This window comes from Podarcis melisellensis (assembly GCF_964234715.1).
Source record: "Podarcis melisellensis genome assembly, chromosome: 3".
Classification (NCBI taxonomy): Eukaryota; Metazoa; Chordata; class Lepidosauria; order Squamata; family Lacertidae; genus Podarcis; species Podarcis melisellensis.
In genome coordinates, this window is record NC_138530.1 from 24822918 (window position 1) to 24837278 (window position 14361).

At 45.7% G+C, this 14361-nt stretch overlaps 1 protein-coding gene across 3 annotated transcripts in view; it reads left to right on the forward strand.

Annotated features, from left to right (window-relative positions):
* The window catches only part of HHAT (hedgehog acyltransferase), a 190088-nt gene extending 176465 nt beyond the window's left edge, over window positions 1–13623 (forward strand). For all 3 annotated transcript variants that reach the window (XM_081904131.1, XM_081904134.1, XM_081904133.1), the window contains one exon: window positions 12020–13623. In XM_081904131.1, the coding sequence (XP_081760257.1) occupies window positions 12020–12111 (92 nt within the window). In that variant the 3' untranslated portion in view covers window positions 12112–13623. The remainder of the gene's footprint in view (window positions 1–12019) is intronic.
* The last annotated feature ends 738 nt before the right edge of the window (window positions 13624–14361 follow it).

The window sequence follows — 14361 nt, forward strand, 5'->3', positions numbered from 1 at the left end:
GTAGTCCATGCTTGCTTTTACAGTCATTGCTTTGCATTAGCCGTGTGTGTCCTTAGGCCTCAGGTATTCATGCCAAGGATCAGTTGGTACCTGGGATACTATCTTCAGAGACGCTGGCTGCAAATACAGAGTTTAATCATCAATCCCTCTTTCCACAGAACTGTGGGAGTGGTATCTCTGGGAGGGAAATAGAGGTTTCCCAACAATCTTCGGTATAATAAACTGCAGCTCCCAGGATTCCTTGGGGGAACCACAACTGTTAAAGTGTTATCATAGTGCTTTATTTGTATGGTGTGGATGTGGCCTTTGTCTCCAGTCTTTCCTCCATGCACAGGCCCAACCCTACCATAAGACAAGAGGGGAGCAATTGCTACAGGTGGCAGGTGGCATGAGGTGGCTGTTGTTCTCTGATGGAAGATAGTGTGTGGTGTGCCTCATGGCCTGTCATGTACCGCCTGCATTATCCTGCTCCTCTGTGGTGTGGCGGATGACACTGTCCTGTTGCTAGTGTCAAAGCAAGATTCAACTGCCCGTCCAATTGGCTTCTGGGTGTGGAACTGGGGGGAAGGGAGACCATCTTGTTTTGCTTCAGGCAGCAAAATACCTTGAGCTAGCCCTGTCCATGCAAAGGAGTTGATCATGTAAAAGCTTGCTTGGAATTTTATGCTGTGCTCAGGGAAGCAGGAAGCAGAGGAACAGAACAGTAGCTTGACAGCTTTTATTGCTACGTTGCAAAAATGCATGCAATTAATAACGGAAACACTTTCATTGGGAGCAGACAAGCATTTCTATAACTTGGGTGCAGTAAAAGAATTTCCTCTCAGATCACCTGTTAGTACAGGAAGGCTTTTAATACGTTCGAGTCGGTTTCTGTTCTTTTATCACAGTATAGTCCTGCCGCATCAACATCTATGTGAACTGGTTTCACGAAGCATTCCCTGAAATTTGACATTCCAGTCATAAAATTGGCGAGTTGCAGTTTTTATTTAATATTTACTGGTTGCCAGAATGTGTTATGATCAAAATTCTTGAGGCCTGCTTGTTCTCAGGATCTCCTTTCAGACACGAAAGATACTCTGGGAGCTCAGACTCGCCATAATGAAATGCTAAAACTCGGCATTCTCTCTAAATCTGTTGTGACAATCCAGTTTCATGCATGACAGTACATTAAATTATCAGGACTTCAGTCAAATGAACGATGCTGATTGCAGAAAGAGAGAGATCCTGTCATTATCAGGGAAAATTACATTGATTTTGTATTTACACGGTAAACGGTGCAAAGCATTTTACATTTAAGGCCATTATAATTTATGAGAAATGATTGATGGTGTGCCTTGGATGACACTGGTCCACACTTGAGTATAAACACTGCAAGAAATAATTGGATGGACTGTTATCCCCACCCCAAATGGATTAAAAGGTGTTCTCAGGGTCTTTTAAAAATGCAAATGGGTTTTGTGCTGAATTTTTATAGCAGGTAGTCTACCTCAGTGATAATGTGTGTCCCACCCCCACCCCACCCCAAAAAAACTGAAGCAGATGGTAAATGGAATTATTAATTTGACAGGAAACTGTTGCAGGTTTGCAGTCTAAATCAAAGAGAATATCTACACGTTCTGGTTGTTGCACAGTTGGTCTATCTGCTTATATATCTAACATGCAAACATGCATTGGACGAGAGACCATTTGAATGTAGCGCTGGGTGAAATAATCCACATCCACTCTGGAAACCCCAGAGTGACCGGGTTAATTTCCTGGACACCTGAAGAAGCTCAGAATGGGGTCCGCTCCTAAGTAGGATGTGCTCCTAAGCCTTGTTACATAGCCCTTGCCCATGGGCAGTGATCCATGCTGCTGGCATTCCTGGGGAGCTATCCAGATTGGTTCTTAAAATGGAGTAGCAGCTCCTAATTAGTCCCCCTCATAAAGCTATTGTTCGTTTATAAGATTCCTTGTATGCCCTGCACCAAAACAATGCAATATTGAAGAGGGTTAATGCAATTTGCACTGGCCTCGTTTCCTGCAAAGATTGTGTGACACAAAATAATGTACAGTGGTACCTCAGGTTACATACGCTTCAGATTACAGACTCTACTAACCCAGAAATAGTACCTCAGGTTAAGAACTTTGCTTCAGGATGAGAACAGAAATAGTGCTCCAGCAGTGCAGCAGCAGCAGGAGGCCCCATTAGCTAAAGTGGTGCTTCAGGTTAAGAACAGTTTCAGGTTAAGAACGGACCTCCAGAACGAATTAAGTACTTAACCCGAGGTACCACTGTATAGTGTTAGGTAGTCTTCTGTTGGCATCTGCCTGTCTTGGGAGACAATGGAGGAGCGTGCCAGAGGGGGCAAAGTCAAACCATTGGCGAGTTACAGTGCCTGCTGTGGCTGTAGAAACCACATGTGAAAGAGACATGTTTTATTGCAGCTGCAGCAGATGAAGCCGTCTGGATTCACTGCTGAGATACACGATGGTGTTTCTTCTCTCTGCACTTCTCCCAGCAGTCGTTCCTCCTCTGATCACTGCTGCGGGTACATGACCTGACCGTCGAGTGTCTCCAGGCACTCATGGCAGAGTTGATGTTGCCAGCCTTCGTGTCATGTTTACAGACATCTTTGTGGCTCAGACTTGGTCTGCCCATAGGCCTGGTGCCTGAGGACAGCTCCCCACAGAGCACATTATTTGAGGATCCTGACGTCTTCCATTCTGTGCATGTGACAGAGCCAGCATAGATGCCACCAAGACAGAAGTGTGAACATGCTGCCAAACAAACATGCCAACTATTACTGCTAAGTGTGGGGTAGAGCAGCACAACATTGTCACTGATTACCGTATTTTTCGCACCATAGGACGCATTTTTCCCCTCCAAAAATGAAGGGGAAATGTGTGTGCGTCCTATGGTGCGAATGCAGGCTTTCGCTGAAGCCTGGGCTCCCGCTGCTTGCGGAGAGGTGCCTGCATGCCGAAGCCTGGGCGCGCTGAGCTCAGCGCGTCCAGGCTTCGCGGATCTCTCCGCAAGCAGCGGGAACGCTCCCGCTGCTTGCGGAGAGGTGCCTGCATGCCAAAGCCTGGGCGCGCTGAGCTCAGCGCGTCCAGGCTTCGCGGACCTCTCCGCAAGCAGCGGGAGCCCAGCGCTGGGCTCCCGCTGCTTGCGGAGAGTTGCCTGCATGCCGAAGCCTGGGCGCGCTGAGCTCAGCGCGTCCAGGCTTCGCGGACCTCTCCGCAAGCAGCGGGAACGCTCCCGCTGCTTGCGGAGAGGTGCCTGTTTGGGGGCTGGGGTCGGGGGAAGCTCGAGCTTCCCCCGCCCCAGCCCCGCACCTGGGGGGAGGAATAATTTTTTCCCCTTTATTTCCCCCCCAAAAAACTGGGTGCGCCCTATGGTCCGGTGCGCCCTATGGTGCGAAAAATACGGTATTTATCAGGGTGGCCAGATACAGAAGAGAACAAGGCTCCTGAAACTCTCATTGCTGTGTGAAGGGCTTGTCTTCGGAACACCCTGCAAGCTGCCTTAGGCCATGTCAGACCATTGGTCCATTTAGTTCAGTATCATCTGCAATGATTGGCTGTGGCTCTCCAGAGCTTCAGGCAGGAGTCTCTCCCACCCCTAGTTGTAGATTGTGGCGATCACACAGGGTCCCCAGACATTTGACGGTCTATTGATCCCTGTGCCACCACTGTGATTGCTTCCCCGCTGCCACCAACCTGTTTCTCTCGGGTACACACAGAGTCCAGACAGTTGTTAACATTAAACCAAATAAACAAGTTTATTTTATAAGCCTTAACAAGTTTATGGTTTCAGATATTTTTTCTTGTCAGTTTCTTAATCTTAGGTTCTTACCGGCCTATACCTTCCTAATAACTTCTAACTAATTATCCCAACTGTCTATCTGACTCCTCTCAACAGATTCTCTATCTCCCTCACATCAAACTATCCCAACCCACAGACGTATCCTCACTCTCCCTTCTCTAACCCGACCGACTTCCACACAACTCCAACTCTAACTCCTCCCCTTGGGTTCCCACTGGCCAATCACTTCACATGCATTTAAACCTTTCCTTATGACCCACCTAGGAGGGCAAATGCCACATAGATGTTGAGGAAGATTGAGCCTGGGAACTTAGGTATGCGAAAGAGATGCTCTCCCACTGTACGTGTCATGCAGATGGGGCCACGACGATCTTGCTTTGTTCCTGGGTTCTTACTGTAAAAGCTTTCTCTTCTTCCATTTCATTCACTGCCCCAGAAGCTAATACGCTTCTGCTGTGAATTCATTTGTCAGGAAGTAAGATAAAACGAGGACTTGAAAGTTCATTTTCTCAGAAACATGGCTGGCACATTCCTCTTTAGCATTTGAGTTTGCCTTGTTTCCATAGCCTTTGTGATTCTGGGACTACACCGGTCAAGGGCTGGTTTTGTTTGTTTGTTGTTGTTGTTTTTGACTCATTGCTGCAGGGCTGTATCCCCCTCCCAATTTTATTTCTCTCTGCAACATTCAAATTTTATCGGTGCCTCTTCCTGTGGTGTACACAATCCGTGCTCTTGACTGTGCAGTCTTGCAAATCTTATCTACCCTGGCCCTAGCTTTAGATGATGTTTAAACTCAAATTAAGATTTAAAATGTCAGAAGCAAGTGGAGCAGATTAAAATTACTGATTCTGCCCCCCACCGCCCCCCAATTTTTTTGGCAACTGAAAAACAAACAGGCTCCTGGCTGGTAATCAGTGTTGCTGACAGAGGAGGTCAGAGTTAGATCTACGTTTTCAATTGACTATTACAGCAAGTACAAATAGAAAAGAGAAAATAAGGCGTCAAAGTCGGCTACATGCCACCTACTGTTAACTCCCCAGCCCCCAGCGTCCTTTTCAGCCTGCAGAAAAAACCATTATTGATCACAGATTGGTTAGGATTTGGGCTCTTCTCTCCCTGCGTAAATCAATTACCGAAGCAGCTGTTTAAAGCTGAGCTTTCTCAAAAAGCTGTGGAAAATTTAATGGAAACCTCTGAGCCCTGCACTCTGCGTTTCACTTGCGCCGCAGTCCTCCCTGCATTAATTTGCACGTACCTCTCGAGCTGGGAAAAGAAAATAATGACAGCAAGGCATTGTTCTTTCAAGAAATCTCCTCCTGGCAGCATAGCCATCTGACAAAGCACAAAAAAAGCCCAAAAACGATTTGGGGGCAAGCTGAGTGCTGGATTTCATGCAGCCTGGTTTTGTGCTTTTAAAAAAAAATGCTTGCTGCTTTATACACTGCTGAAGATCTATTGCCTGCCACAAAGAATGGGGGTGGGGGAGGGACGGGGGGGGCAGAATATCCCACTCCAAGTTTTGCAACATCGATTCACTGCAGGAAATGGTTGTTTTCAATTACTGAGCTACTTTTAGCTCTGGCAACGGCAGCCGCCCCTTTGATCACATGTATGGTTTGATGCACAGTTGCTGCCTGCATTGTGCAGAGGATTCAAATTAGAAAAGGGACTTGGGAGCCAAATGCCATCTTTAGTCCTTGGCAGCATAAATAGATGCTGGTTAGAAGGTGTTTGGCAAAGAGGCATCTTCTATGCACCATGCAGATCTATATATGTGAGAGTCAGTGTGTTGTGGTCAGGGTGATGGGTCTGGGAGACCAGGGTTCGAATACCTACTCAGCCACGAAGTTCACTAGGTGATCTTGGGCCTCTCAACCTAGCCTGCCTTAGAGGGTTGCTGTGGGGGTTAAATGAGGTGGGCAGAACCACACCTATGGCCTTGAGCTCCTTGGAGGAAAGGTGAAATATAAATTGAACCCATTTATAAAATTAAATTTAATTAAATTATACTGCTTTGAGTAGGGAATAAATTCTTGTTCATACACATAAAGGTAGCATCACACACATGTGCATGTATGCATGCACACCCACCCACACCCAGAGAGTATAGGATTTTGAGCTAGGTTTTGCATATCCTGACCAAAACTCACTTTTCTGGGTGGATTTCCCTCCTCCCAAGAGCAGGATCAGGTTGGGGGGAAAGGTGATTCCTAATGTACCCCCCCCAAAAAAAAACACACCACCCTTATTGTTCCTGGTCAAAGACAACCATTATCTATCCATAAGCAGGACACAGCACTCAGTGGATACATCAGTAGATAAGAATTCTAAACAAATACGACTTCCATAACACCCCTGCATACTTTGGCTCTCCTGTTTTTCCAGGTCCTGTTGCTGTAACAAACCAGAACCAAAATAGTTTCAAAATGTAAACAAGTGTCTCCTGACTTTTAAGGTCCCAGTAAATAAATTTGGCCCCCAACCAATTAATAAAACTCAAAATGTAGGGGTGGAATAAGACCTACTCAGAACAGACCCATTCAAATGGGTCATAACTTAGTCGTGTCCTTTAATTTTAATGGATCTACTCTGAGTAGGACTAGTGTTGTATAACACTAAAAAAAAAAAAAGGTAAAGGAACCAGAGCACACAGAAACGGCGTTTACCTTCCCGCTGGAGCAGTACCTATTTATCTACTTGCACTTTTTTTGGCGTGCTTTCGAACTTCTAGGTTGGCAGGAGCTGAGACTGAGCAATGGGAGCTCACCCCATCGCGGGGATTTGAACCGCCGACCTTCTGATCGGCAAGCCCAAGAGGCTCAGTGGTTTAGACCACAGCATCAGCCGTGTCCTGAATACCACTATAGGTATTTAATCCAGCAATTAAATTGGAAGGAACCATGTGTTCCCATCACCTGCAACCTTTTTTTTTTGTACTGGCCCAGAGAGCTGCTTCCAGTCAGAGTAGACAATGCCGGGTTAGATGAAGAAATGGCCTGACCTTCACCTAAAGCAGAGTCCTATCTTCCTGCAATGCAATGCAATAAATAACTGGAAGGTGCTGAGAGAGCCAACATCTATTTGTTCCTTTTGGGCTTGCAATAGAATCAAGCTGCACCAACCATTTGGACACTCTGCCTTTTGTTTGTGGGGGGGGGGGGTGGGGACAACGTTGCAAAACAATCCTACCAAGTGCTGCTACTATTGGGCCAAAGGAGCACAGCTTGATTTTTCTCCCAGCTTTTATTGAATAGCCCAGAAGTCTCTAACGCAGGAAAAGTTCTATTCAGAACAATTGAAGTTGCATGCAATTGCTCAGTTTTGCTCCACAGATGCTGCAGTGCAGAGAAATTCAGAGCCCTCATTAGAATGCTGTCGGGTCCTTTTCCCCATTGCCTGCTGTATCCTAATGAAAGCTGAGGCTCTCCCTTGCAGCAATGCTAGTGCTTCTTCCTTGAGCTGAGCCAAGGTTTCTCAAGACATTTCTCCGAGAAAGTTCCTTGAGATTCTTTCCCCCTAGAAGGAAAAGAAGGGACACAGGTGGTGCTGTGGGTTAAACCACAGAGGCTAGGACTTGCCGATCAGAAGGTCAGCAGTTTGAATCCCCGCGACGGGGTGAGCTCCCATTGCTCGGTCCCAGCTCCTGCCCACCTAGCAGTTCAAAAGCACGTCAAAGTGCAAGTAGATAAATAGGTACCACTCCGGCGGGAAGGTAAACAGCGTTTCCGTGCGCTGCTCTGGTTCACCAGAAGCAGCTTAGTCATGATGGCCACATGTCCCGGAAGCTGTCTGCGGACAAACGCCGGCTCCCTCAGCCAATAAAATGAGATGAGCACCGCAACCCCAGAGTCGGTCACGACTGGACCTAATGGTCAGGGGTCCCTTTACCTTTACCTTAGAAGGAAAAGAAGAACCTCAGAATGTTCCTACTGTTTTCTGGGGTGGTGGCATGGACTGGCTGGATGCAGAGGAGTGGTGAGAGGCCCCAGCTGGGGAACCCCCCCCCAGGGAATCCTGGGGTGGGGGGAGAAGGCTCAGAGCTAGGGGATTGGTGGGGGATGACGATGCATGGTCAGAGGTAGAAGACTAGGGGGAGGAGGTGTTGGAAGATGAAGAGGCAGCAGGGTTTAGTGAGCAGGAAGAGGCTGTGACAGAGAGCAGTCTAGACTCAGAGGCAGGAGAGTAGGGAGCGGACAGGAGACAGAGATGAGGCAGGCTGCTGAAGAATCCAGAGAGTCTCTATGGAAAATGAGTGAGGTCCCAACAAAAGAAGAATGGCAACTTAAGCTTATGGGATATGTGCAACTTGCGGACTTAACATATAGAATAAGAGAACAAGAAGAACATACAGTCATACCTTGGGTTAAAGATGCTTCAGGTTGTGTTTTTTCGGGTTACAGACCCACTGAAACCCGGAAGTACTGGAACGGGTTACTTCCGGGTTTCGGGGGTCGCGCATGTGCAAAAGTGCTAAATTGCGCTTTGCTCATGCGCAGAAGCGCCAAATCACAACCCACGCGCCGCACAGATCACGTTCGCAACCCGAGTGTCCACTGTACGTTTAGAGAAGTTTGGGAAATGTTTATTGAATATATGGTGGGGGTGGATTTTGTACTCTTGAAAACGTTGGCAGCATTAAGATAAATTCAACAGTGTAAATAAGTTTTGATGGATGCAGTAATGGAATACTGAATGGTTTAGTTTATGTAAAATACGCAGGGATTTGTGATATGCAAAATGATGCATGGAAAGAGAAGAAGGGAAGTCACTGATATTTTACGGATGTTTAAATGAGTATTCTATATTGTAAAACAGAAAATTTAATAAAAATTATATGTAGAAAAAGAACCCAGAGAGTCTCCCCCTGCTGCTGCGACCAGCTCCCTCCCCCCCCCCGAGCTCCCAGAACACACAGAGGGGAGATTAGTTGCAAGCAGATACAGTCTCTGGCTGTTTGGGGAAAACTCTGGAGAGGAGGAGACAGGCAGCTGTGGGAAGGCAGGGACCTTGAGTCCTCGCAACTGGCTCATTTGAGCAAGACCTGCTGGGAAGAGTTTCTGTGGTCACCTGAGCTGTTTGGGTTTCTATGAATGAAGAGTTAACTTCACTGGCATTGGTGTTTTTATTGCTGACCATCTCCTGACTCCAGCTCCTGACTTGCCTGCATGCAACTCCACGCAACTGGCCCACATGCAGTTCCTTGCTGCTTGTAATGCAGGTGTTGCGACTCTAAAGCAGAACCTGGATTTCAGTTTTATCATTTCCAAAAGAAATTGGGGCTGTACAAAATCGGCACATTCTTGTTGGTTTTGCTTTGAGCAGCAGTGATCAGAAATGCTTTCTTTCCTCTCGTTTTACATTCCCTGCTTCCCTGAACATTAGGAATTCCCATGAGCAGCATTCCCAGGGTTAGTTTCCTTTGGAAGGGGAAAGTTGTGCTGTTTTTTGCAATATACCAGCAGAGCATAATGGAAGGAAACAGGCACTCCTTACCTGCAGCTCCTAGAGCACACACATGCCCCAAGGCTTTGCCTCCAGTCTCAGCTAACTCCAGCTAGAAGTTCAAAGGGTTCTCATTTGTTCAACCTTTATTAATCCCAAACTCTTCATTCTCAACTATGTGTCCAGCAAAGCACATATTTTTGAGACCTACACCAGTGCATGTATATTGCCCAACAGTGCTTTTCTTCTAGAAAAAGAGGTACAGGAACTCCTGGCTTTTTTGGGGGGCGGGGAGGCAAACAAGCAACACTTTTTGGGGGGGAAACGCTTCTCCACCTGATTGCTCCACCACCAGCATCGCTGCGAAAGCAAGTTCCGGCTGAAAAAAAGTCCTGTTGCCCATTCAGAAGTCTATGCACAGATATTCAAGTTAAGAAACATTGCTCATCTTTTGTCAACATCCAAAATCACTCATTTAACTCACAGTGTTAAGCTAGCAACTCTTGTTCGTTCAAGGACATTAATATCATCTGGTTTTTTACAATGTTTTATGACCTGTCTTTCTAGCTCACTTACGAAGCACACAAGGCAACTAACATCACTTTTTAAAGGAAATAAGAAAAGTCTACTTTTCTACACTTTCCCCTAACTTCTGAACACTTGTTCTATTTTTGCAAATTGAAATGTTTGTAGAAATCCAGGTAGAGGCAAGCGCTTCAAGAAGAGCTGAGAATGTGAGGAGGAGAGAATGTGACAAGCAGACGCCAATGATGTCACCGAAGAATTCAGCTTCTCTGTGATGACCTGCATGTCATCTCGTACCCTTCTCTATAATCAAATAATAAGAACACACGAACCATTCATTTACAGCAGTCATTTCAAGGGTGCTTTGGCCTTACCTAAATCACAGAGTCCTTGCACATCTCGGCAACAAAAACCTGTAATGATGCATTTGATATCAAGTCTAAGTGGAATGAAATTTCCCCTTAGTGTTTCTGGAGAGATGTGTTCTTTCCATCTTCCTCTCTTTCCTACTCACCCTGATGCCCACTCTCCAGAGATGGCTTAAATGAAAGGACGCCTTATTTTGCTTCACTTCCTTCCAAAGCCTGGAGCATTCTGCCAAGACCGAAAAGAAAGTCATCTGTGCTTAACCTTCCTTTTTCTTTTTAGTTCTCCATTCAGACAAAGATAAAAGAGAGAGCTTGAAATGAATCAAAGGTATGAGGCAGCAGGGCCTGGTGGACTGAGCTCGTATCAGTTCAATTACATGAATAGGCCTGGAGGGCTACCTTGAGCATCTGCTGAGATGATGCCAGGTAGCATCAGATCTGCTCCAGGCATCCTTATTCTTCAGAGGAGCCCTCCTAGATCGGGCCAATGGTCCATCATAGTCCAGCATCCTGTTCTCACAGTGGCCAGCCAGATGCCAAAGGGAAGCCCCAAGGTAGTAGCTTATTCACAGTGATGGGCATTCAGAGGCATATAGCCTCTGACAGTGGAGGTGGAACATAGCCAGCTCGATACCCTTCTCCTCTATAAATCTGTCCAATCCTCTCTTAAAGTCGTCCAAGTTGGTGGCATCACTGCCACTTGTGGGAGCAAGTTTCCAGGCTATGTGAAAAAGTCGTTTCTTGTTTGTGTGGTATAGTGGTTAACAGCAGTAGACTCGTAATCTGGTGAACCGGGTTCGCTTCCCTGCTCCTCCACATGCAGCTGCTGGGTGACCTTGGGCTAGTCACACTCCTTTGAAGTCTCTCAGCCCCACTCACCTCACAGAGTGTTTGTTGTGGGGGAGGAAGGGAAAGGAGGTTGTTAGCCGCTTTGAGACTCCTTAGGGTAGTGAGAAAGCGGGATATCAAATCCAAACTCTTCTTCATCTGCCCTGAATCTTCCAGCATTCAGCTTCATTGTACATCTAGTGTTCTAGTGTGATGAGGTGTGTGTGGAGGGGTGGAACTTACCTCTTTCCACCTTCTCCACATCTTGCATAGTTCTAAACGCTTCTCTTAAGCCTCTTACTTGCCTTTTCTCTAAACCGAAAAGCCTCCAATGTTGTCAAAAGCAAATTAAACCCGGACTAGCCTTCTTCACGAGGCCATAGCCTGGGGATAAGGAGCGATTAGGACAACAAAAGATCAAGGGAAAATCTTATTTGCAAATGAGTGTGCTCCCTCCCTTCTTTCCTCAAATGAGTATTAGTTTTAAAGTGTTTTAGGGTTGCAGGAGTTGTAAAACGGACATAATAAGCCGCAGGCTAGAGTGAGAGTCAGAGAGAAGCATTTGAGAGCAATGGTTGGAGTCTACTTAAGTCCAAGGCTGCTGTGGAGAAGCCAGAACCTCTTGGGGTGTGAATGCTGTGAATCCCTCCATCATAAGCTCAGGTTGTATGTGTAAATGAACCATATATCATAAAGAAAAGCCTCAAATGTTGTACCTGTTGCTCCTCCAGTCCCTTTATCATTTGGGTTGCCATTTTGTGAACCTTTTCCAGCTCGGCAGTATCTCTTTTTTGAGGTGTGGTGACTAGAACACTAAGTACCTAGCATTTCAGCTGGGAGAGCACCAGAGGTTTGTGCAACAGCATTGCAACACTGACAGTTTTCCTTTCAATTCCTTTCCTAAAATGATTCCTTGCATGGCATTCACCCTTTTCCAGAGCTGCCGAATACTGAAAAGTTGCTGAGCTGGTGAGCTTTGCATCTCTGGCTCATTCACTGGATTCTAGTGCTCTGCATCTGCCTAATCTCTTGTTTCTTCTATTCACAGGCTGGCCATGGGTGACACTCTCTGTTTGGGGATTCCTCTATTGCTACTCTCATGTTGGGATTGAATGGCAACAGACTTACAGCAGGCATTAGCAGTTATTGGAAGGGATGCCCTCTAGACCTCTCAAGAAGGGACCTTTGACCTATGAACCCCATCTTGTGTCTCTCGATGTACAATGCCATACCAGTATACCAGTGTATCCTGACATGCTGCCCATCAAGAGGTGTAGGAATTTCTCATCTGTATGCATTTGCCAAAGCCTTTGAAACTCTGGAAGTCATTGTAAGATACATTGGGGGGGGGCATTAAATCAATGCAAATGTTTTTAAAATGTATTTGTCTCTCAAGATGCTATTTATAGATCATAACTATTTGAAGATATGTTTTTAATGTTGGGGTTTTTTAAAAAAAATGTAGGTATGGGGATGTGGGTGTCGCTGTGATCTAAACGACCAAGCCTCTCGAGCTTGCTAATCATAAGGTTGGCAGTTCAAATCCACACAATGGTGGTGAGCTCCCATTGCTCTGTCCCAGCTCCTGCCAACCTAGCAGTTCAAAAGCACACCAGTGCAAGTTGATAAATAGGTACCGCTGCAGCAGGACGGTAAACTTCGTTTCCGTGCACTCTGACCTCCGTCACGGTGTTTCATTGCACCAGAACCAGTTCAGTCATGCTGGCCACATGACCCAGAAAACTGTTCGCGGACAAACGCTGGCTCCCTCGGCCTGAAAGCAGACTAGCATTTGACTAGCATTTTACGAATTCGACTGGACTTAACCATCCCGGGGTCCTTTACCTTTATCTAATGTGGATATATATGACTATATAATCTGGTAAGTTCACGAGACCCAGCCAAAGTTAAGGATGTGACCCCCGGGTATAGGGCGGTATATAAATTCAATAAATAAATACAAATTTGAGATTGGAATCCTTTGGTCCTAGCAGGGGGTAGGAAAAAGCACTTTATCCACCTTCATTCTCCTCCCACCATTTTTTGGGATTGCCAGGAAGGTAATATTGGCAAAAATAAAACTACAAAACACCTCCAAACAGTATTCTAGTACCATTTTTACATCCCTCACCCCCAGAATTCCAGCAGTCAATTACCTGGAAGCAGGATCCTTCGATTTTAGAAATTTTGAAGAGAAGACGATTTTTGGATACTATTATCTTTTGTTACTCATTATTCCGCATGTTTTTAGGAGGAAAAAATGTTTACAGATTCTATTTTGATAATATATTGTACTGATTTGGTCTTTTTCCCCTGGTTGTTGCATGTTGGAAGGTGTGGACTACCGAGTGTCTTGGCTCACTGTAAGACATTTCTCATGACATCTTAAGCCAACCCCTGGCTTAGTGTGATCTCCTGGAGAGCTGCTGACAGCCATTTCTCCTTCTCTGATCCTTTTCACTGCTGCACCAGGCTGCGCTAAACCATAGTTTGGCTTAGCATGTCATCCAAACAAGGCTTTCAACTAAATCCAGAATCATTAATTTGGAATCACATTCATAGAAGAAGGTTGAAAATTTGAGTACAAAAGTGAAATGAAAGAGAAGAGTTTTGAGAAAGGATTAGGGATGAATAAAAGGTTGGTACAGTAAACAGTCTCAAATTGTTTTTTAATTGATTGACACTGTTGTATCAAAATGGATGCAATATAAATGTTTAAAATCTACCACAAGACCCAGTTTGAAAGCAAGCCCATACCTGTAAGTATTTACACCATCAGTCCATCTGCTCTTAGGCCATGGAATAAAAATGACAGAATCTTGGCCCAAAATGGCATGCTAATTGGGCTCTATTCTGGCCTACTGCTTACTTCACTGACAGCTACTCCTTTGAGGCCAAGGTTGTGGATCTAGAGGAGATAATTTGTTCTTTTGGCATGTGAACCTCTGGCCTGCGTCACCTCTCTTGTCTCCATGTGACATCTCCATCTGGCTGTTGTGTACCCAGGAATTAGAGTGGCAATATCATTTCACAAAAAAAGCATTTATGAAATTCCTAGAGGGGCACATCTGAATTCCAATCCAGTAAATATGTGTGTCAGCAAACTGGTCTTGGGAATAGGGTGGTCACTTCCGCATTGCCCCCCCCCCCAAAGGAGCACAGTTTTGCATATAATTTCCCTGACTCATCTGCAAAAATGCAAATTTAGAAATAATAAGAAGAGAGAGTTTGGATTTGATATCCCACTTTATCACGGACCTAAGGAGTCTCAAAGCGGCTCACAATCTCCTTTCCCTTCCTCCCCCACAACAAACACTCTGTGAGGTTAGTGGGGCTGAGAGTCTTCAAAAAAGTGTGACTAGCCCAAGGTCACCCAGCAGCTGCATGTGG